The sequence below is a fragment of the Dryobates pubescens genome, chromosome Z, assembly GCF_014839835.1.
Source record: "Dryobates pubescens isolate bDryPub1 chromosome Z, bDryPub1.pri, whole genome shotgun sequence".
Taxonomy (NCBI): Eukaryota; Metazoa; Chordata; class Aves; order Piciformes; family Picidae; genus Dryobates; species Dryobates pubescens.
The window spans coordinates 127,830,749-127,852,551 of NC_071657.1; the positions used below are offsets into that span (position 1 = coordinate 127,830,749).

The 21,803-nt window shown below is 40.1% G+C and overlaps 1 protein-coding gene across 1 annotated transcript in view; it reads right to left on the minus strand.

The window, feature by feature from the left end:
* Window positions 1–21,803, minus strand: part of SCAF11 (SR-related CTD associated factor 11) — a 34,005-nt gene that overhangs the window by 4,697 nt on the left and 7,505 nt on the right. Inside the window, exons 3-11 of the mRNA XM_054178099.1 lie at window positions 19,316–19,393; window positions 17,595–17,692; window positions 16,691–16,758; window positions 16,034–16,089; window positions 13,133–13,239; window positions 12,031–12,120; window positions 10,341–10,462; window positions 3,954–6,482; window positions 1,270–1,613 (exon numbers count right to left, since the gene is read on the minus strand). Of these exons, the coding sequence (XP_054034074.1) occupies window positions 1,270–1,613; window positions 3,954–6,482; window positions 10,341–10,462; window positions 12,031–12,120; window positions 13,133–13,239; window positions 16,034–16,089; window positions 16,691–16,758; window positions 17,595–17,692; window positions 19,316–19,393 (3,492 nt within the window). The remainder of the gene's footprint in view (window positions 1–1,269; window positions 1,614–3,953; window positions 6,483–10,340; window positions 10,463–12,030; window positions 12,121–13,132; window positions 13,240–16,033; window positions 16,090–16,690; window positions 16,759–17,594; window positions 17,693–19,315; window positions 19,394–21,803) is intronic.

A 21,803-nucleotide genomic window follows, 5' to 3' on the forward strand; every position in this document is an offset into this window, starting at 1 on the left:
TTAGAGGTTAAACCTACCTTATCTCCAATTCTGGAAGTTTTAATTACAGGTATCAGCCATTAATCAAACCAATGAGCAATCTATCAGTGTTTTACTTCCAACAGTACCTTACTGATTTACCTTGCACTGAAGGGCAAGGGGCTGTAACCCCACTCAGTATTTCCCCCCAGTACTTAACTTCTTTTGCTCTAAGTTAACAAACGTGGTAAAAGCAGCTGGAAAGAATGTAGGCTACTTATCACTTCATAGAGATAATGCATAAAAACAGAGAGTTAGAAATCACTGTTCTAGAACATCATTTTTAAAACCTGGACTGCCAGGAAAAGCATTTTAGGTTATAGGAGGCAGCCAGCAGCAGAGGAGAAGCACAAACCTCAGTCAGCCCCTGAAGAGCCCTTTACACATCACACATGCAGTGTTACATCTGCTCACAGGACCAAGCATCCTCCTGGAAGTTGTTCATATTCCCTTCCCTGATATAAATGCTCTTAGTATAAACAGCTGGCTGCAGGAGGAGTTCACACAGACAAAGGTTGTTTTAAGGTATCTTGCAAGGCACAAGACGGTCTGACCTGCCACAAGCACCACAGCCTTTTTGGAACTGGAGAATTGAAGCAAGAGTTAGGTCTCAAACAGGGCATACAGAAAAAGGAGATTCAGGCAAGGAGAGGGAAGTAAAACATACCAAAGAAAGTTTGGAAATTATTAACAAAAAGGCTCCAAAAATTAAACAGAATAGAAAATGCATGTGTGGGGGGAAGCTGCTGAGATAGTGATAATGACAGCTGAAGAATGGAAGTGTGGAACACATGGGTGCCATGCAGTACTTGAGATAGTTCTCCTCCACTGATGCTCCCCATGAGATGGTGACTGCAACAAAGACATTTAGGTCACTTCCTACAGGCTGCTGCAAGGGAATTCAAGCATTTTCCAAAGCTTAAAAGCAGCAACTTTTGGAAGGGAAAACTTAAATCTTGGAAACTAGTCACTTCTAAAAGGAAAAAGGTAATGGAAGACACTGATGAAATTTGTCAGTGTTTCATTACCGGCTGCAACTCCTCTTTTCCACAAAACCCCAGCGGTGGTGTTGCGTGTTACTTAAAAACAACAGCCCAACCCCCCCTTATCCTCACAGACACATTCACCTTAAATTTGGTGCGGGGTGGAAGAAGACAGGCAAGAGAGAAAGTAACTGCAAGTATACATTTATGAAGACTGTGGTATTTGATGTAAGAATCTGCTCTTGCCATGGCTTCTGACAAAGCATACCTGCAATTGTTTTCCATCTTGCTGTGAAGCAATGAAGCTGACTTGTTGAGATGGTGGGGGTGGAGGTGGAGGCGGAGGTAATCCCTGAGACAAATTTGTGGGAGCAGCTACCTGTATGAGAGGCACTCCGGTAGGGAGATGCATGGGCATAGGAGGGTGGATGTTGAATGGACTTCGTTGCATATTCATCATGGGAGGAGGGACACCCACTGGATACGGAAAGATGTTCATAGGTTGGTGCTGTGCATTCACTTGTGGCATTACATTCATTTGCTGCTGCATCATATTTATTGGTAACTGAGACCCATCACCTTGCTGGTTGCCTTGGTCTTTGAGGTTTGGATCTATCAAAAAAACAAACAACCAACAGTACATGAAGTAGCAAATCCATACTCTATAAAGCAAAACCAGATCCAGGTGTCTAAGACCTTCATGAAGTATGGAGAACCAAAGAAACCTTTCTATCATCTGCTGCTTCAGTATGCTGTTATACTCCTCACCAGACACATCACGGGGCCAAATGAGAGTTTGTGAGTTTAAGAAGTTCAGAAGTTCTGAGTTTAAGAAGGCTACCTTGGAAGCCTGCACTTTGAATTTCTATTTTCTCTACTTGTTGGCACAGCACAGCTAATGAATTATTTTGTCACAATGGCACAGTAATTCTCCCTCAAGGAGCAAAGATGACAGCACAGCTGATCCAGCTTCTGCCGTACATCACCACACATGGAACGCGCTTCTCCCCTTGGCCTCATCCACGCGCACTCCCTGCTGCCATTCCTGGTAACTACAGCAACACTCTGACGCTTTTCTTTTGCTGAATAATAAAACACCCTTGACCAATTTCAAAGATATTCAAGGAGCTGTTCCAAAAACCTTGTGATGGTACAGCGTGTAAAGCCTGGAAGTAAAAATAAATCTCTTGGGGTGGTGCTTCTTTAAAAAAAGTAAAGTAAATTACTCTCTCACTCTGTCTTCAAGAGAAGCCTAAAATGTTACTGCCTAGATACAAGCAGCAAACATTCCAGAAGTCAAGAAATCAGCTCAGAGTAAATATGGGTTATAATTCAGATGTCCTTCCCTTAGAACCACTTTCTTGGCACTCTGCTGCCTAATCCATGGGGATTAGGAGTTCGACCTTTATGCTTTATCCCAAATCCCCTATTTTAAAGATCACTGGATAACAGAATCACTGTGGTTGGAAGGGACCTGTTGAGACCATCTAGCACAACCCTCCCTCCTCAAGCAGGGTCAACAAAAGCAGGGTGCCCAGGACCATGCTGTGATGTCAACCTAGCCTCTTTTATCCAGTTTGGAGTGATCAGTGTACTATTCCCAGCCCAGTCCAGGTTCCAAAAGTGAATATAACAGTATGACTGTTCCTGAACTACATGAAATAAAGACTTCAAATCACACAACACTTTCAGTTAAAGGTCTGATAAATTTTGCCTGCAGCAGACTGAAGGTTGACAAAGTTGCCTCACAACTAAGAAGCCACCGATCCGGTTGTTTCTGAAAAGTGGGGAAAAACCTTCTGGCATGTAAGATGAAAATGGATAAAAATGACAGACAAAGCAGTGAGACAACAGGGAAGTCAAAGTGTGGTTGCTTTCAGAAGTGGATTTCACAGTTTTTAAATACAATCCATGTCTGTCTTTGACTTCAGAGCATTAATCACGTCCAGATGACTTCTCAGCTATTCAGTTAATTCACTTTCTTTGAAAAGTTGATTTCTGTCCAGGCAGTTACCTTTTTAATTTAAAACAGAATCTACTGGGGGGGTCTGCATAGGCCTAGGGAGGTTCTTCTCTCCCTCCCCCTCTTACTCTGCCCTGATGAGACCACACCTGGAGTATTGTGTCCAGTTTTGGGCTCCCCAGTTTAAGAGAGACAGGGATCTGCCAGAGCCACGAGGATGATTAGCAGACTTTAGCATCTCCCCTATGAGGAGAGACTGAGAGACCTGGGGCTGTTTACTCTTGAGAAGACTGAGAGGGGATCTGAACAATGTCCGTAAATATCTGAGGGGTGGGTGTCAAGTGGATGAGGCCAAGCTCTTTTTGGTGGTGCACAGTAAAAAGACAAGGAACAAGGGATGCAAACTTGAACATAGAAGGTTTCACCTCTACAGGAGGAGAAACTTCTTTAATGTGAGGGTGACTGAGCACTGGAACAGGCTGCCCAGGGAGGTTGTGGAGTCTCCTTCTCTGGACACTTTCAAAACCTGCCTGGATGCATTCCTGTGTGGCCTCCCCTAGGTGATCCTGCTTTTGGCAGGGGGGTTGGACTCGAAGATCTCTGGAGGTGCCTTCCAACCTCTGGCACTCTGATTCTGTGAAATGTAAGCCTCCCTGAAAAAAACCTCCCCTTTTTAAAAGGTGTGCAGATGCTGAAAATAAGCAGGAAGAAAACTTGTTTTTTCTTCAACCAAACTGCTTTACTGAAAGTAGCACTCTTCAAATGCATAGTCCTTAAATTACATCTAACTTTAGGCAAACCCAGAAAGTAATCAAAACACAAGAAATCCCCAAACCCCACACCTGCAAACCTCCATACTGCAAAGACAGACTCTAGATTCACCCTGAATTATTCTGAAGAACTAATTAACTTGATAGGTCAAGGTGAGGAGGAGTTTACTAGGGTGCCGAAGCTGAGACTCTGCTATTATCTTTTACAGCTATGAATACCTTGTTCAGATGTCTCCTCTTCTTGCCTCATTCCCCATCCAGACTGTGGGCTGGATGAATTGCGTCCCCTTCTGGAATAGTAATTCTGCACATCAGCAGGTAAAGTCTTTCTTACAGCCCAGCTGGATGCAGACGTCCACCCAGATCTGTCAGCAGGCGTGTCGAAAGAGTAATCTTGTTCATTCTTACGCTTGTATGGCTGATGTTCTGGGAACCTTGATGTTTCATTCCCAGAACCATTTGCGTTCCCTGAGAGAGGCTTTCTGTTTTGCCAGTGATTTTCATTCCGGTCTCCATACATGAAACCACCTCTTCCACGCCCACCTCGGCCACGATGACCTCTCCCTCGATTCGGAATCCAACCAGAACCAAAGTTTTTATTCCAGGACTGTCCTGAATTATCGTGCCTGCTGTCTTCCCAGTGTGGTTTATCTCTCTCTCTGTTCCTGACTTCTGGAACAGAGTTTATCCTTTCCATTACCCAGTCTGGGCAATCATTCCTCCGCTTCTCTGAAGAATTCTGATCATCATTGCTCTTCTCTGTATTGTCCTTCTCTTTTTTAAGACTTTCATTCTGTTTTTCCTGATCACTTCTTCTGCATCTATCATTTCCTCTGGGACACCTCCAGTTGTCATTTGTCCATCTCTCTTTCCATCGAGGTGAATGACTGTCCCTCTCATTTCTAGAGAAGGAAGAACCTCTGTTTCTTGTCCTAGATCGTGATCTTGACCTAGATCGTGACCGCGACCTGGACCACCTCCTACTTCTTCTTTCCCTGTCACGATCTCTTCTTTGACTGTCCCGATCGCTGCTTCGAGACCTAGACTTTTGCCTTGGAGATGAATCCTTAGTCCTTGACCGGGAAGATGATCTCCTGCTTTCCCGGACAGTTTCTCTTCTGGGAGATCGAGATGGTGTTTTTTTCTCATCCCTGACTGTCTCTCTCTTTGGTGACCAAGATGAGGATCGTCTTCCCTCCCTGTCCGTTTCTTTTTTGGGTGATCGTGAGTCTCCGGTCATCTCCCTTTTCGGGGACGGTGACTGAGATTTCCTGCCCTCTTTCCTAGAGGGAGACCAGGTTGTTGATGGAGAGTGAAATCTAGACTTCCTAGTTCGAATCTTTTTATCTTTTTTGAGTTCTGACTGGCACTCTCTGTCTTGAATTTCAGTTTCATCTTGAGTTACGGTTTCTTCTTTTTCATCAGAGAGTCCTGAAACTGATGCACAGTCTCCCACGTCTCTTTGTAAAGAGCTCACTTCTTCCTCTGTACTTCCAGCTGGTGGTAACTGCTCAATCTGAGGTTCATTCTGGTCACTGCAAAATGAGTCACAATCCATTGGTACCATTTCATTGTCATCTTCACCAAAATGTTTATGTTCAGCATTTACCTGAGGTGACTCTGGAGTTCCACCCTCTTCACTTTCTGGCATGGCATGTTCCTTTAAGGACTCTTCTGATGTACTGTCCATAGGTGTACTGCAGATTAACGTAGCTGGCTCTTCATCCTGAATAGTTTCTGTGTTTTGAGTATCTGTATTTGTACAGTCTACTACTGTTTTTTCTTCAGCCTCAGAATAATCTGCTTCTATGGTTTCTGGGTGCTTGGGTGATTCACTTCTGGGGCTCTCTAGTGGCTGGTCTTTTCCCAAAGGTTCTGGATATTCCAAGAGTTCATTTTCTGGACTAGCTACAGGTTGATCTATTTTTGTTGGAGTTTCTACATTCTCTATCGACTCAGTCTGAGGACTACACAGTGCCTGATCTACTGTTTCAGAAATTGCATCATCACATACTTCATCTCTGGGACTAGCCACTGTTTCTGTTTGTTCAAGAGCATTTTCACAGACGTCCTCATTCGTAGGACTAACAGTTTTTTCACTAACTCCTTTTACAACAAATTCCTGACTTTCACCCCCTGAAGTTAGTGCAGGAGATTCTTGGACAGAAAAGCTTACATCCACGTTGTCTGAATTATCTTCACCTTCGTCGCATTCCGCTGCAGTTTCCTCCGTTTCTGCGTGCTCACCACAGCTTTCCAACCCATTAGCAGATTCAGTTTCTGCATTATGTTTCTGCAGAAGGCTTGCACCACTGCTGTCATCGTCTGACTGCTGCTCTTGACCTACAGCTACAACTGCTTCAGACTCAGCCACGTCATCATCTTCCACGGAGTCGCTGGATGACTTCTCAGAACGTGCAGATCTTCTCAGCTTCTTTTTAACGACAGGTGCTTTCTGTCTGACTGCCCTCTTAGACTTCCGTCTCGGAGGAGGCTTCTCTGACTCTGACGGAGATTTATTCAGGGATGAGTTACTGCCATCAGGGGCACCGCACGCAGAACTGCTTGAGCGAGGGGAGCTCCGAGATTGACTCAGAGTCTCATTTTTGCTGTTTCGTGCAGACCTCCTTGTAGGAGTAGTATTAACTGATTTCCTTCTAGTTCCTCTGGTACCAGACGAACCAGAAGCTTGCTTTTTCTCTTCTCCTTCTTGGGTACATGCAACAGCGTGTCCTTTGCCTAAAGATTCTGATGAAAGCAGAACACATTAAAGTTTGATAGTAACCATTTATCCAGACGTGGTTAATAACAAACTTACCTTTCTCAGTTTAACAGATCTCTTTAAATAATGCAATTTAAGATTTAGTAGAAAATGCTGCCACAGTTTTGTGGTGTTTGGGTTCCCCTCCCACCCCCACCTTTTTTGGTTTTAAATTTTAATGCAGTCCCTTGGGGGTTTTTTGTGGGTTTTGTTTGTTTGTTTTTAAAGAACAGAATCAAGCTAACAAAGTGACACATTAGACATCTAAATACACATTTTAGAAGCAGTGCTGGCACGGTTACATGGACAGTAACAGCATTTACAATGAAAATGCTGTTGATATTGCTGTTCAAAGATAGCCAGCATTGAAGCTGTTATGGTAAGAGTTAGCCACACAACACCCTCCGCATATAGCAGTTCCTGTTGTTGTGTAACGCAGCCCTATTGGCAGTGAAGCCTCAGCACTCCAGAAAGTGACATTTTTAAATGGTTATCAATGGATGATAACACAGGAAGCAGTTGATCAGAAGCAGCAGTGACAGCATTCCTCTCTAAAATTTCAGACAATGCAAACTAATTCACTATTTATAAGACAAACCCCACGGCAAACTGGACTTAAACTAACAAGCTGAATAGAGTGCAAGTTTTAGGGCAGCCTAGGGGGATCAAAAAACTAAAGCTGTAAGAAGAAAGATTAAAGCTGCACACAGCAGCACAGGAATCCTTGGGTTGACACTATTAACTTATTTCATGCTGTCCACAATTTTACAGAAGTCTTCATAGGTAAGCTAAGGGTTAGATTCACTGTGAAGGAAAAGAGACTCTTGATACCTATGAAAGCTTATGAGGGACAGCTCAGAAATTACAGATTAATAATAATTAAATGAATATACTTGAATGTAATGCTCATTTTCAGAACCAAATTAATTTCTTGAGACATCCATTAGTTTCACACTTCGTGTAGGCTTCAAAAAGCATCAAGAATTTGGTGCTGAAATGAATTCTTTTTACAGCTTCAATTTCATACACAAATGAATGGAAGCTTGCTAAAAAAGATGAATTGCTATGGACTTTGCAATGAATTTATCACATCACACAGACTCTTGATTCTACCTCTGTGTAACATTATTTCCAGTGCTTTTGCTGCACTAAACTATTTGTTTAATGTATTCTTAAACAGATTATCTAAAAACAAGATAGGTGTTAGACAAGTAACAGCACAAAAGCCTCTTTCTACCACTTGCTACTTTGTTAGCAGAATGCAAATTGTATCACTGTCTACCCAGTGTAATAATCCAACACCTAACTCCACAAGCAGCTGGATGTTCACTGAACAAGTTACCAGCTAAGGTAATGAAAACCAACAGTATCAATTGCACAGAAGGATCTGTGTATTTAAAAGAAAATAATGTGTGTGGGAAAGAACTTCCAAAGGAGTTTTAGGTGACTGCCACAGTCTGCCTGGAGACTCAGGGGAGACCTTACTGCCGTTTACAACTACCTGGAAGGAGGTTGTAGCCAGGTGGGGATTGGTCTCTTCTCCCAGGCAACCAGCACCAGGACAAGAGGACAGTCTCAAACTGTGCCAGGGGAAGTTTAGGATTGAGGTGAGGAGAAAGTTCTTCACAGAAAGAGTTGTTGGCCATGGAAATGTGCTGCCCAGGGAGGTGGTGGAGTCACCGTCCCTGGAGGTGTTCAAAAAGGGATTGGATGTGGCACTTGAAGCCATGGTTTAGTAGTCATGAGGTGTTGGGTGACAGGTTGGACTGATGATCTCCGAGGTCTTTTCCAACCTTATTGATTCTATGGTGCTTTGCCAGCAGTTACTCAGCCACATGTAACTGTCTCAGGCTAACTACATCTTCAAACCCGTTACAACAGCCATTAAGACAGATGTTACGTGCCATTAAGAATTTTGATTTTCTTCAAAAGGGAGGAAACCACCCTGCAATAATAAAAAACAATCAGAATACAAATGGAATGTGGGAATCCTGACAGAATTAAAAGGCAAGTTATCTTCGTAGCACTTTCAAAGTCTGCTTGTGGAATACAAACTGATTTTGAGCATTCCTTATTTGCAAAACTCTAACAGATAAGCTTCACAGTGTTTGGGCCAGGACCAAATAAAAGGCATTCCAGCTCAACTAATTATTTTTAACATAAAAAGGTTTCAATCCCATGAAAGAACTGCATAAACCACTCTAAATCATAATGCTATTTGTAGTCAGTAATGCCCTTTTGGGTCAAATTAATAAAAAGACTGTTTAATGGTGAAAGAAACTGAAGAAACAGCTGCAGGGAACTTTGGACTAGTAGTAGACTATCACTGAACTCATATCTGTGTGCCTTCTTGCACAACTCCAGGGAAGTTTGGGGTAGTAGAACACTGTCACTGAACTCATATCTGTATGCCTCCTTACACAACTCCATAGGCAACTGTCAACTGTATACTTAAGGTATGATCAAGAGATAAGGGGGAAAAATGCTTAGGTTACCGTCTCTTTCTCAGTTTATTAAGAGTCACAAGATTGAGTTTGACTATTTTTGATATGCATCTGCTTTATTTTTCTCCTGTTCTCCACTTTTGCAGAAAGTTCCACTGTTTCCCCCATTCTTCTGCCTTTTTCTTCATCTCTTCTAACTCCTGTAAAAAAGGGCCTTGCTCCTTTCTTCTTTTATTCTTTGCTTTTGTTCCTGCCTTTTCTTGTGCATGCCTGTCTTTTGCTCAGTTGTGGTATAAAGGCTGAATGGGGAAGGAACACTCACTTAACAAAATGTATGTCCTTGGCATCTTAATATTCAACATCCCCTAGTTTCACCAAGAAATTTGAAGGCACTCTCTTACTTCCTGCATGCTCCTTAACAGTAGGAAGCCTTTAAGTCAAACTGAAGCTAACAAAGTTTTAATGACAACATGCTAGAATTTAGTCTTGGATCACTGCATTCAACTTTGTTCAGAGTGTAATGGATTACATTAAAGATCTAAACTGTAGCTCAGGTGTAGCAAGGACATTTGGAGACATAACAAAATAACAAGAATCTTTTGCTGTATCCTGCTAGCTTGATTAACTTTGCATCTCAGCAAGACAGGAAGTGGAATACTTATATAAAAAATATCAAAGTTCCAATCAAGACAAATGAGAAAATTCTGGTCTAAAGTTTAAAACAAAAATATGTAGAAAAAACAATTTCCTTTTCTTTCTTTATCAAGACTCAAAGTCAAAATCTGCTGCTTCTCCCTCCAAAAGCAGCACAAAAGGATTTAGTTTCATGCTCTGCCCTAGGAGATGACAATGTTCTCAGTATTTGTAGATGAGGTGCTGATATTATCAACAATGATTACTCACATGTTCCACGTAGTGTAATGCTGGATCAGTGTGGAGCTAATTTAAATATTCTTTATCTTTCTAAGTAGAGAAAAAACAGGTTTTGTTCCCATCGGGTACTTTTTGGTTTGTTTTATTTTGTTTTGGGTTTTGTTTTTTAATGCTTCTGTTGCATACTGTCAGTAGAAAGGTAAAGAGAAGTCAAGAGATATGAGCTAGCCTGTATACTCATTACTATCAGAAGCAGAAATGGTTATGGATCAGTTAAATTTCACTGCTGAACATCAGAGGTCTAAGGAAGCAACCTATTTATTTTGCACTGGGGAATGCAGAGGTGAATTAAGTTTAACAAGTTTTGGGGTGGCTGGCTCATATTCCAATTTCAAAAAGAAACTAGCTGGTTTTGAGCCAGAACCAAACTGAATCAGACCAGATTTTCACTTTTGCCCCCTCCACAGATATTGGTTTCCAAGAATCATATTTTAACAATACTCCATGTGAGCCATAAGTAAAACTTACCAAAAAAAAGTTTACCAAAGTTTTCCAAAGGCGTGATACTTGTTGGAAGAACTGTCCCAGCCACTGCAGCAGAAGTGAAAAGAAAGGTCTCAGCTTCAACTCCGTAAGACATTAAAGGAACTCTGGAAAAGCAAAAGCATGAACATTTGTCCTTTTACCTGTTTGGAGCACGTTTTAGAAGCAATGCATAAAACCAAAACATTAGGCAACCCTGACACTTCCAAGCTCATCACAGTTGGAGAGAAAAGCAAAGCTGACAGAAAAACAAATCTTTCCTTCTTAACTTCAGGCTTACACTAAGGTAGAGCAGAATAGAGTAGAGTAGAATAGAGTAGAACAGAACTAACCAGGTTGGAAAAGACCTTGGAGATCATCAAGTCCAACCCATCATCCAACACTATCTAATCAACTAAACCATGGCACCAAGCGCCCCATCCAGTCTCTTCCTAAACACCTCCAGTGATGGTGACTCCACCACCTCCCTGGGCAGCTCATTCCAATGGCCAATCACTCTTTCTGTGAAGAACTTCTTCCTAACATCCAGCCTAAACCTCCCCTGGTGCAGCTTGAGACCATGACCTCTTGTTCTGGTGCTGGTTGCCTGGGAGAAGAGACCAGCCCCCATCTGGCTACAACCACCCTTCAGGTAGTTGGAGAGCATAATATGGTCTTCTCTGAGCCTCTTCTTCTCCAGGCTAAGTAACCCCAGCTCCCTCAGCCTCTCCTCACAGGACTTGTGCTCCAAACCCCTCACCAGCAAAACAATCTAGCAAAACAGCTTGAACAAGTTAGGTTATGTTAAAGCAATGGACATTTGGCTTTCTTCAAAGGTAAACTGTTGACAGTCTATTCCAAATTAGTAAACTATACTACTGGGCATAAAATTCTGAATGCTGATTTAGTACTTCAGCAGAAGAGGAGCCTTTTCTGGAGACAAATGAGAAACAGTCTACACAACAACTGAGCAAAGGCTTTTTTTTTTTTTTTAACATACAAAATAACTATATACTTATGAAGACTCGCTCAGCAAACCTTGGAGAAACCTATAATTTAGTCACAGGCCTACAATTTTTGAAGTTATTCATGGAATGAAAGTTTCTCTAAAGAAGTACACATGCAAAGAATTAAAATTCATGACTTAAATTGCAGCTACAACTTTAAATTATAATGAAAAAAAAATCTTTTTGTCTGACAACATTTTTTTATGTCCTCTTTTTCATATAATAGAATCCCACTTGACTCTTACTATCTGCATTTGTTTATACACAGTTACAGAGATGTTAGAACCAATCTCTGTAAATGGAGAACAGGGATGATGGAATCAGAATCAGACTGATTTTAAGGCAAACGCAGCCTGATTTCTAATGATTTAAATAATTTTAAAAGCACACTGAACACCAACTTTCAACTAGAAAATGTAGTTAGAATTGCATTTCTGTGAAAAAGTGACATGTTAAGAGGCACAATTCAGTGGAGTTACTACGCTGGTCACATTACAAAAAAAGGCATTAAGATACAAAAGAATTAACCAACATAAAGATGACATGCAGCAAGCACACAAAAATTCAGCAAGTCACATGCAAACATTACTTAACTTTATGTAGTCCACCTAAAGAGCAACTTCAATTAATCAGATTTCAAACTTCAGGTTTTGTATTAAGATCCTTTGCACTATGAATACAAAACATACCTTTCCACTCTAGCCAGCACGGATGAACAGGACAATTCCAGTTCTTGTCTCTTCTGTCTGATCACTGTATCAACTTCTGTGAGTTCTGTACTGAAATACAGATTTTATACAAAAAGTTAACTTTGCACTATGTAAATTTTGCATTTTAATACTTGCTTCTACCAACAACTTTTAAAACATGTAACTGTATTAGATCTTTCAATAGATACAAAGCATAGTAATTTAAGAGGGAAAGAGTAGTCATACTAAATACAACAGAATGCGATGATCTTGAAGGTCTCTTCCAACCTGGTTTATTCTATTCTCTTCTATTCAATGAGGCAGACAAAAGAGAAGACAGGAGGTGAAATGTGTCTTCTGGGAAGCTGAAAGATGAACTTTGCATCCTTGACAAATTAACACTGGTGCATGCATGGCAACAAGGGTTGGGTTTTTGGGACTTTTTTGTTTGGTTTGTGTTTGGCGTTTTCCCTCCCCCCAGCCTTTTCATTTATAGGCCGCTGAAAACAGTCCACAGACACAGTTGATTAGGTTGTATTATCCAAATAATGTTTTTTCTCTCATCTTCTCAGCCAAAAAGTTGTGTGGTTGTGTTTTGGGTTTGGTGTTTGTTTGTTTTGTTTTCCACACAGTAAGTGTATTCGATTCATAAAGCACACCTGCTTCATGATGTATTTAAAGTATTCTTCTTGCAGTCAAGGAACAACAAAAAGTTTGTTTCTGATACTAACCAGGATATTTACTGCTAACTCTTTTGCTAAATGCTGTTGTAAATAGACTAACTCTTTCCTGTTGCCAGGCTTCAACTCAGCAAGGAGTATAAATAGATGCTAAAAAGGAAAAACTGTATTAAGTTCCATCAAATCAGTAAGGTTAAAAGTACGAACATGACGTATTTCAATGCTGAATGCGTGACAGAAATTGGGGTGTGCCCTTAATGATACCCATTTTAAACTGTTTGTGTTTATCCTTTAACAGCTCTTCATAAATGCAGCCAATCTTAAAACTATCTGTAGGCAGTATACACATAGCAGCAGAAGGACGCTGAGCATCTACAATACAGTAAGCCAGCAGTTTATATTAAACACTGCTAAATACTAACCAGTCATTTCTACAGCTAAAAAAGGATTCTTCATTGCTACCACCAGCCAGAAGTGTGCTGAAGAAATCAGTTCTGTAGCACTCATTCCAGTGGGTCTGTCTTCTGGGCTACAAAAGCACCCAAACAGAAGAATTAAAGACTTACACAATAAAATAACATTTAACAGCTAAACATGTCCTGAAATTAAACCAAGCCAGCAAGACCGCAGCTCACAAAAATCAGGCACCATAGTAGCTCTATAGTTCTATGCTGAGATTTGCTGTTGTGGCAAACGAATTTTCTCACTCAGTCTCTAGAATTGCCAACACCTGCTCTTTGCAGATAAACTTTACACTTCACATAGGCTACCCATGGCAAAAATATTTAATGCTGTATCTAGAAACTATGAATAAATGAGCCTTTTCTCTAGTATTTCACAATGCCCATTTCTGCTACCTAGCACCTTCACAGCAGTTCACTGAATGGTTTCACAGCAGCATGAAAACCTAAGGTTGAGAAGACTGAGAGGTGGGTGTCAAGCAGAGGAGTCCAATCTCTTTTTGGTTGTGCACAGTAATAAGACAAGGAACAAGGGATGCAAACGTCAACATAGAGGGTTTCACCTCAACATGAGGAGAAACTTGTTTACTCTGAGGGTGACGGAGCACTGGAACAGGCTGCCCAGGGAGGTTGTGGAGTCTCCTTCTCTGAAGGCTTTCAAAACCCACCAGGATGCATTGCTGTGTGGCCTCCCCTAGGGCTTTTGGCAGGGGGGTTGGACTCGAAGATCTCTGGAGGTGCCTTCCAACCTCTAGCATTCTGTGATTCTGTGAAAGAGCTGGGATTTTCCTTTGCCTTTAGGTAGGATTAAAAAACTGAAGACTGACTGGTGCATCTGTTTACCAGATGCTCACACACAGACACAATGTTCAGAACCCACTTCACAATTCAATGACCACCACCCACTATTTCAATTGTTAATAAGGCCTTGCCCCAGTGTATGCTAGCATATTGCCCTTTGTGTTGTGAGCAGTAAATTCTGCTGCTGTGCACTGAGCTGACTGCAGGGAAACCCAAGCTAAACAGTAATCCTCAAGACTGACACACACACTTACACTGATGCCTTCTTGCCATTTATGTCCTTTCACCTAAAAGGTTAATGCCACCTTGAATCTGACTAGAACATTGCTGCTCATTCCCTATGACTGGTGTTTTAAAGTGTGAACTGATATTCTGAAAGAAAATGTGGGGAAATGCTGTCTTTACCCTAATGAAAAGCTAGATCCAAGCTCAAGGAAGGCAGATTTAGATTAGACCTTAGGAAGATGTTCTTCACCATAAGGGTGGTGAGACAGTGGAACAGGTTGCCCAGGGAGGTGGTGGAAACCCCAACCCTGGAGGTTTTTAAGGCTGGATGTGGCTCTGGGCAGCCTGATCTAGTGTCCCTGCCCATGGCAGGGAGGGTTGGAACAAGATGATCCTTGAAGTTCCTTCCAACCCTGACAATTCTGTGAAAAACAAACTTTGCAATAGAATATATGTCAAGCATGCATTTGTTATCCATGCACTCCATCCAACTTTGATGCCCTGCTCCATCACTGTGCAAATTGTTAGTTTCTCCTAAAAAGATCTTGGGTTTATTTTTAAAATACTACCATTTTGAATATTGTAACTTCTTCCTCCACCTAAAAAAAAGCTACCTAGATGTTCCACAGGCATGCTTACTAAGTGGTTGTAAACCAAAGCTTTCTTTTAAGTTTCAAATCTTTATTGGCTAATTGAGCCCTGCACCTAACAGTCAGTTTTTAATGGTTCTGCTTTTGTTTAAGCACCTTTTCTTTTGCAACAGGGGTCATTTGAGACATTAACGCTATCAAACAGTGCACAATAAATCAGTGCAACCTGATATGAAACCATTCACCAATCCTGAAGTAAAATTAGAGGCGTTTTCCTTCCAGTTCAATGTGCTTCAACTCAGTTAAAGGTATTTTAACTTTACATGGGTACAGAACTGAAAATACTAAATACCTGACTTAGAAGAAGAAAGCTGGAGCTAAATATATCCCTGAGAACTGTGGAACATAGGCACCAAATCAAAGTGACGATTCAGGTTACCACATACAGAGAAGACACATGATGTAGTATATACCCATATACTATAGAAAGCCAGGCAGTAGTCAAAACAGGCACCTGAAGACAGTTTTTCTCTCCAGATTTTTGAAGTTCAGGTAAGACAGAATTAAGGAGAACAACGACATTTACACTTCAGAAAGTTTAAGGCCATGAATTTCTATTTCATGCAGACATATTTACAGGAACAACTATGAGTTAGGAAAGCACTGCTCACAAACTTGTGTCCCAGATACAAAGTATTTTTGTAGAGATAAGGCAGATACTAAGCAACAGAGCCTTTATAGCTCTGCAAACTATAAGCCTGTGTTATAGGCTAAGATTTATGAACAAAACATAAATCCTAGAAAGAAACATTCTTGGGAGTAATATCCCATTAAAAAGAACCCACAACTTGATGCAATATGTGTAGTGTATTTACATAAATTACTTGGCTGATTACAACCAGGCATTTTCATGAAAACCTTCCTAGCTTTCATACAATGATACTTGCCTAACAGTTTGTAGGCAGTACCATCTTTTGGAAAAGGAAGATGAAAACAGAGTAGAGTATCCTATAATACAACATTCTAATCTAAATGAAAACATTTACTATCACCAGACTAATTTTAATCTGAGAGAGAAGCTCATGTAACCTAGTGCTTATCTTCAAACCAGAAGACAACAAATAACTGTGTTCAGATCACACTAAAATTAACAGAGATAAATTAACCTTAAAATAACTAGAAAAGTAGTTTTAAAAAATGCTTTCAAGAAAAACAGAATAGTGCACAAATCTGTATCAGGACCAACCTTGTTCATCTTTATAGTTAAAGCTTTCTTGGTTTGTGTGTTGTATAAAATATTACCTGCAATAAGAAACAAATCTTAACTTTAGCATATTGGGGTTTTTTATTGTCAAAATCATTAATGCAATAAAAATGTATCTCAAGTGTACTTGCAATGTGTTTATGTACAATCTGAGTAACATTAAAATGCATGCACCTTGACCGTTTACTTATCAAGCAGTTTTCACCTCTTAAGATACTGGCTTAGCTTCAGAAGTTAGGAACACAACCAAACAACATCTATGCACCAAGCCCCTCAAAACAGCAGCCCAAAAACACAGCTTAGTGCTTCTTGTGTCTGAACTCTCACTAGAAAACTTCCTGTGAATAAAAACTAGTCCTTAGCTGTGCACCAACTGCCAGATGCAGAAAATTACTTCAGGCTGAAACCAAATCCATTTCACCCGTGACTGAAATTGAACAGGCAGACTCTCCAGTAGCTTCACATGCTGCAGTTTTGCTCTCTTAAGTTCCAGGCTTCTGTTCCTGGGTTTTTACTTTTCACATGCAAATGTAAGTAATTATGAAAAAAATATTAAATTGGCTCATCAAGAAAAGAAAGTCTAGAGAGCCTTAATAAAACACAGCAATTCTAGCAAATGGAGGACAAATCCCAACTTACTGTACTTTTTCTTCACAATTTTGCTTAATCTTGCTCTTAATGGCCCTCTGTCTGGACATACAACTCCTCTGCAAGATTAACAAAAGATATTATAGAAGTTATTTCTGGGTATATTTAAGCTAACAGTATAGACATCCAAACATAAACAGATCCTATTTTAAGAAATTTTTATTTCTTGTACATAAAAGAGAGCTCTGACTGCCAGATGCAAAAGAAAAATATAATACACTGACACAACAAAAATACACTGCATTAAATCTGAATGCTTTATTTTGTTTTGATTTCGTGGCAGCCTGTTCAAGATGTTATAAGCCTGCTTGTATAAAGTCTGCTTCAAATTCAGTCTCAAATATTCCATTAAAAGGTGGAGTTTAAATTATCACTGCTTAGCGTAATTCGTCTGTGTAATCTCGAACCTTCCCTTACACAATGAAGCAAATGTACACACGATAAAGCTTCTCAAAACACAAGTGATGTTTTCCCAGTTCCCTCTCAAACTCACAAGGATGAAATCAGTTACTGTGCTTTATAGCAAAAGAGGAACACCACAAATGTTTGCAAGGAAAAGAGGACATCTGTTTAGACAGTTAAAGGTTTGTATTGTTAAAACATGATCGGGCCATAAAATCTTATTTGATATTAAGAAATTTGTCAGAATTGCTTGAGAAATGAAGCTTCCACAGAGCTCAATGCAAGAAATGCACTGTATCTTGCTTCTTAATTGCTCTTTGTGTTGGAATTACATCAGTGATAAAAGTAAAGCTAAACTACAGCTGTTGGTAAAGAGTTTATTTAAAAATAAACTCGATTTTAAAAAGCTTCCCAGGCTGTGCCTTTTAAAACAGTTGACTTTATATGTTTTGAATATCCCACTAAAAAGCATGCAACCACGTGGACCACCAACCTCACAAAACTTCTCATCTTTGCATGTCTACGTTTTCCCTTATTGCAGGCACAGTTTTCCTCCTCTTCATTCCTCCTCAGTTGTTTTTTAATCTGAACCTGTATTGAAAGAATAAAGTCAAGCCAATATAGAATCTCAGTACACACGGGCTTTAAATTAATTCAGGCCTACAGAGGAAATACAACTCAAACAGCTCGAAATCATTTCCTATCATTATCTCAGAGTTTTCAGATTTGCAATTTGGTTGATGAAATGGAAAATACCCCACCTGGATGTATATATTGGCTCTGCCAGAGATACATACTAATTCCACATACACCAAAAATCCTTCAGCATGCAGTCCACTATGGCCAAGTACCTCTAAGCTATATACCACCTTCCACTGACAATTTGGAAGCTAAGCTTTTTTAAAATAAGTTGACTGATCTGGATAGATAAGGTTCAGGCTTGGGAAAATGCTGAACTACTACTACTCAATTTCAAATGCTTACTCCTATTTTCCTCAGTAAGTTAAGTAACTTACAGATTTCATATAACTTCCCCCCCACTGTATCTTTAAAGTTCTACAAAAGCAATACAACTTGTATTACGTACCATGAAGTGGCTGCAATAGCCATGTTGCAATTGTTTGCATGAGACATTTTCTATTTCCTCATTCCAGAATCTTGGCTCCATATGCAACTCCTTAAGCTAGGAGCATATTATGAATATCACAAAAGGAAATCTCCTTAGAGTGCCACTGTTAACAGGGATCATTATGCTAGCATTTCTCACTACAGACTCCCTCTATTCCTACTGCTTGCTCCTATGGCTCCTTTTCAGAACAGGACCCATGTCTCTGCCCATCTGTTTACACTGCAGTTCTATAAAGAACCTTTCAGACCGTATTTTGATATAGCTGTTAAACACTTCCAAAGAAAACCTGCACTTTACTTTGTTATAGCTATTTCCTTGATTCTTCAGAAATGAAGAAAATAAAATATGCCAGCAGGGTTTTCTACAAGAGGGAACTTATATAGAGATGTCAGTATGGTTCCTTTGCAGTTGACTGCCTAGGCCTCCAGAAGCACAAGAAATGGGTAGTGGAACTCCCACTTTGTAAACATCAGAAGATGCAACCCCTCAAACATAAGAATTAGTTAAACCCATAATTTCACCACAGAATTTCAGAACTGTGTGCATCAGCATCTCCCTATATACATTTTCAAGAACCAAGTTTTATTTTCCTACTTGATGAACCACTCTTCACAGCAGTATGTAGCAGAATTGACAACTAACAAATAAATATATAAAATCAGAAAGTTGAACAGGGCCTGGCATTAATTCCTCTTGCCTTCATGTGGTTTTGACTGTGACTTGGAGACCATAAATGTACCAGATTCACCTCAGGGGGGAAAAAAAAAATGAGGGCAAGACTGCATGCTAATTGATACAATACTTGTTTACAAAAACCCAGTTAAAAACACTTTGAGACCAATTACTGTATTTCTATTCTTAGATATAATCAGGAATGCTCAAAGATACTATAAAGCATAACAGCAGTTTTACAATTATTTTTATTAAACACTTGCTTTGAAAAGAGTAATTAATTCTTAGCTAAAAACATGAATAATTATTTTGTTAGGGAGCCTCATTTAACACAGACGTGTGAATAAGGCTGCAGCATAACTTGGGTGGTGCTACAAATGAAGTTATTTAAGGAAAACAAGCCTGGAACATACCTTTATCTGCTCTTCTAATGTATTGAGCCTGCATACTGCCTGGAATGGTCTGCGATCGATAGGACATGAAGCCTGTGTCTGAAAAATTATTGTTCTTATTAACAAAATTTTACCAAGTTAGAGGAAGTCTCAGGTTTCTATACTTTTGCTGCTGTAATAGCTTACAGAAAGACAACAAATTACCACTTGCTCTTAGTAAGAAAAGATAATTACACGTTATCCATGCACTTGCTGTTTTGTTTCATGTAAGTAGATTTCTCCTTAGGGGAAAATCTAAAGGAAACAAGAATGCCTCTCAGAAGGAAAAGCATTTTACAACACACTACCTACTTTTTTTTTTCCTCTTCCCCCTTTAAGGTAGCTAATTTTATACCAATATGCAAGTGTCATTTTCATTTTTCATTCTTCTAGTGTTTTATTTCTTAATGTGGTCTTCAGCAGAACGTGTTGGGCTGCATGTCCCCTCACAACACAAATCCAGGAAGACTGGGAGAAACAGGGTAACATCTTCCTTCATCTTACATATTTGACTATGCTACCTCTCTGTCAGTGCAGTCAGCAAAGAGAACAGATTCCCACATGTAAGAAAAATAGAATTTTACAAATCACTTGGCAAGGCAATGGAACTAAAGGTTATTTTACTCTACAGTTTGATGGAACTATAGATTGGTTTTTTTGCCTGATCACCTCAGTGTCCTCTTACTGAGGCTGCACTACATCAGATAACGCACACAGAGGGAACAATAAAATGTTATTAACCATGAAACAGGGAAGCTTCAACTGAAGTTCCATCTAATTGGATCATGTAGTGAATCAACTTTCCAATAAATCCATACTACATATTAATTTTTGCTGCTGGAGATCTGTTTATCCATTTTAATTCCAGACATACTGGAGGGGTGTGGGTGAGTTGGTGGATTTTCTGTTTGTTTGTTGTTTTGGGGTTTTTTTTGTCATTCTTCATTCCATTGGCCTTCACAGGCAGAGTTCATAACTCTTCTAAAAGAAAGGAAAAAAACCCACACACAGCCTCCAGCCCCAATTCATCCACGGAACAAGTATATGAATTGTATGCCCTTCAGAGGCATGTAATTTCTGCTTGTGAGAGAACTATCAGAGTGTTACACTTTATTTACGCAACCAAGATAGTATTAGAATCGCATAAGCAGTTAGGAGAGACTGGCATATAAACACCGGCCCTGACATTCTGTGAACTTCATGGGTCTCTTTTCAGTGGGGCTTTTCGTTTTCCAGTTCATTATGTTCTCCTCAAAGCGCTCAACTTCTCTTTCACCTACAGAGCCCCCAAACCTCAAGCATTCAGGCAGCTTCTGATTTCACATGGGGTAGACAGAACAAAGTTAGACTCATTAAAATACCAAACAAAACAAAAAAAACACCCCAGGTGTAGTTTCATGAACAAGTTGCTGAACAAGAGTGTATGCTAAAGCCATTACCTCTGCTTTTGATGCTTTGGTATATTATCCTAACTAAAGATTTTCCCTCTTGGGGGATGCCATTGTTCCCTGCAGTCTCCCTGCCTTGGTAAGAAAAGCATACTGAGGAATTAGGCTAGCTCCCTCTGGCCTCAGATCATGAAGACAGTTTTTGTCCCGTAGTCAATGTAAAGCCAATCCACAGTAACAGCATTGCATTGTTCAGGTGGGGATTGGGTAGCATGCAAGGCACTGTAACTGCTGAATCAGCTGCAAGCTTCAAAGTAAATACTGAGCTTCTTAGATATACCAGACTGCCAAAGATAGGGAGGAAGGCAATTCTTAGTAATTTTCAGTGTGAGTTCAGGATTACCTTAGTAATCCTTAGTCCTTTCCAAGAACACAGTCTGTTTCCACATGTGAATATTAAGTTATGCTCTCAAGCCACAGAAAGTTGTTCACTGCAATGAATAAAGTATCACAGAACACTAAGTGTTACTAGGAGCAACAGAAATGACAGGTGGTTTTGCTCCTCTAGAAAGTGTTCACTGTTACATGTTCAGTTCTTCTGGTCAAGTGTTTAAAAATTACATAGGTATATAGAGCAGTAGAAAAAAAACCCAACAAACCAAAACCAACAATCTGGAAGACACAGAAGCTACCATGAAGTTCAGAAGAGAAGATGCTCTTCCCACTCCTACTTAGTTGCTTTTCATAGCCCTAGGATAGTTGACAACAAATCTCAAGACAAATTCTTGTAAAGACTGGACAGCCCTATGCGCACCCCGAGGCTCCCCTGTGCAGTACAATTGTTGGGTAGCCTTTGAGGGAAGTTAGGGGTTACTTCATCTATAAAACCTCTAAGTAGGCATCAGCTCTCATCTGTCTGCTAATGTACAAGAACAAGCATTTTAAATGGAAACAGAAGAAAAAAAGTCCTCTATTCTTTCCAACAGTAAGGCTTAATTGGTGTTGCTACAGAAAAGGGCAAGGGTGACAAAAAGAAGTACTACATTTTTACAAGCAGCAGCCATGAGGAGTGGTGGCTCTCT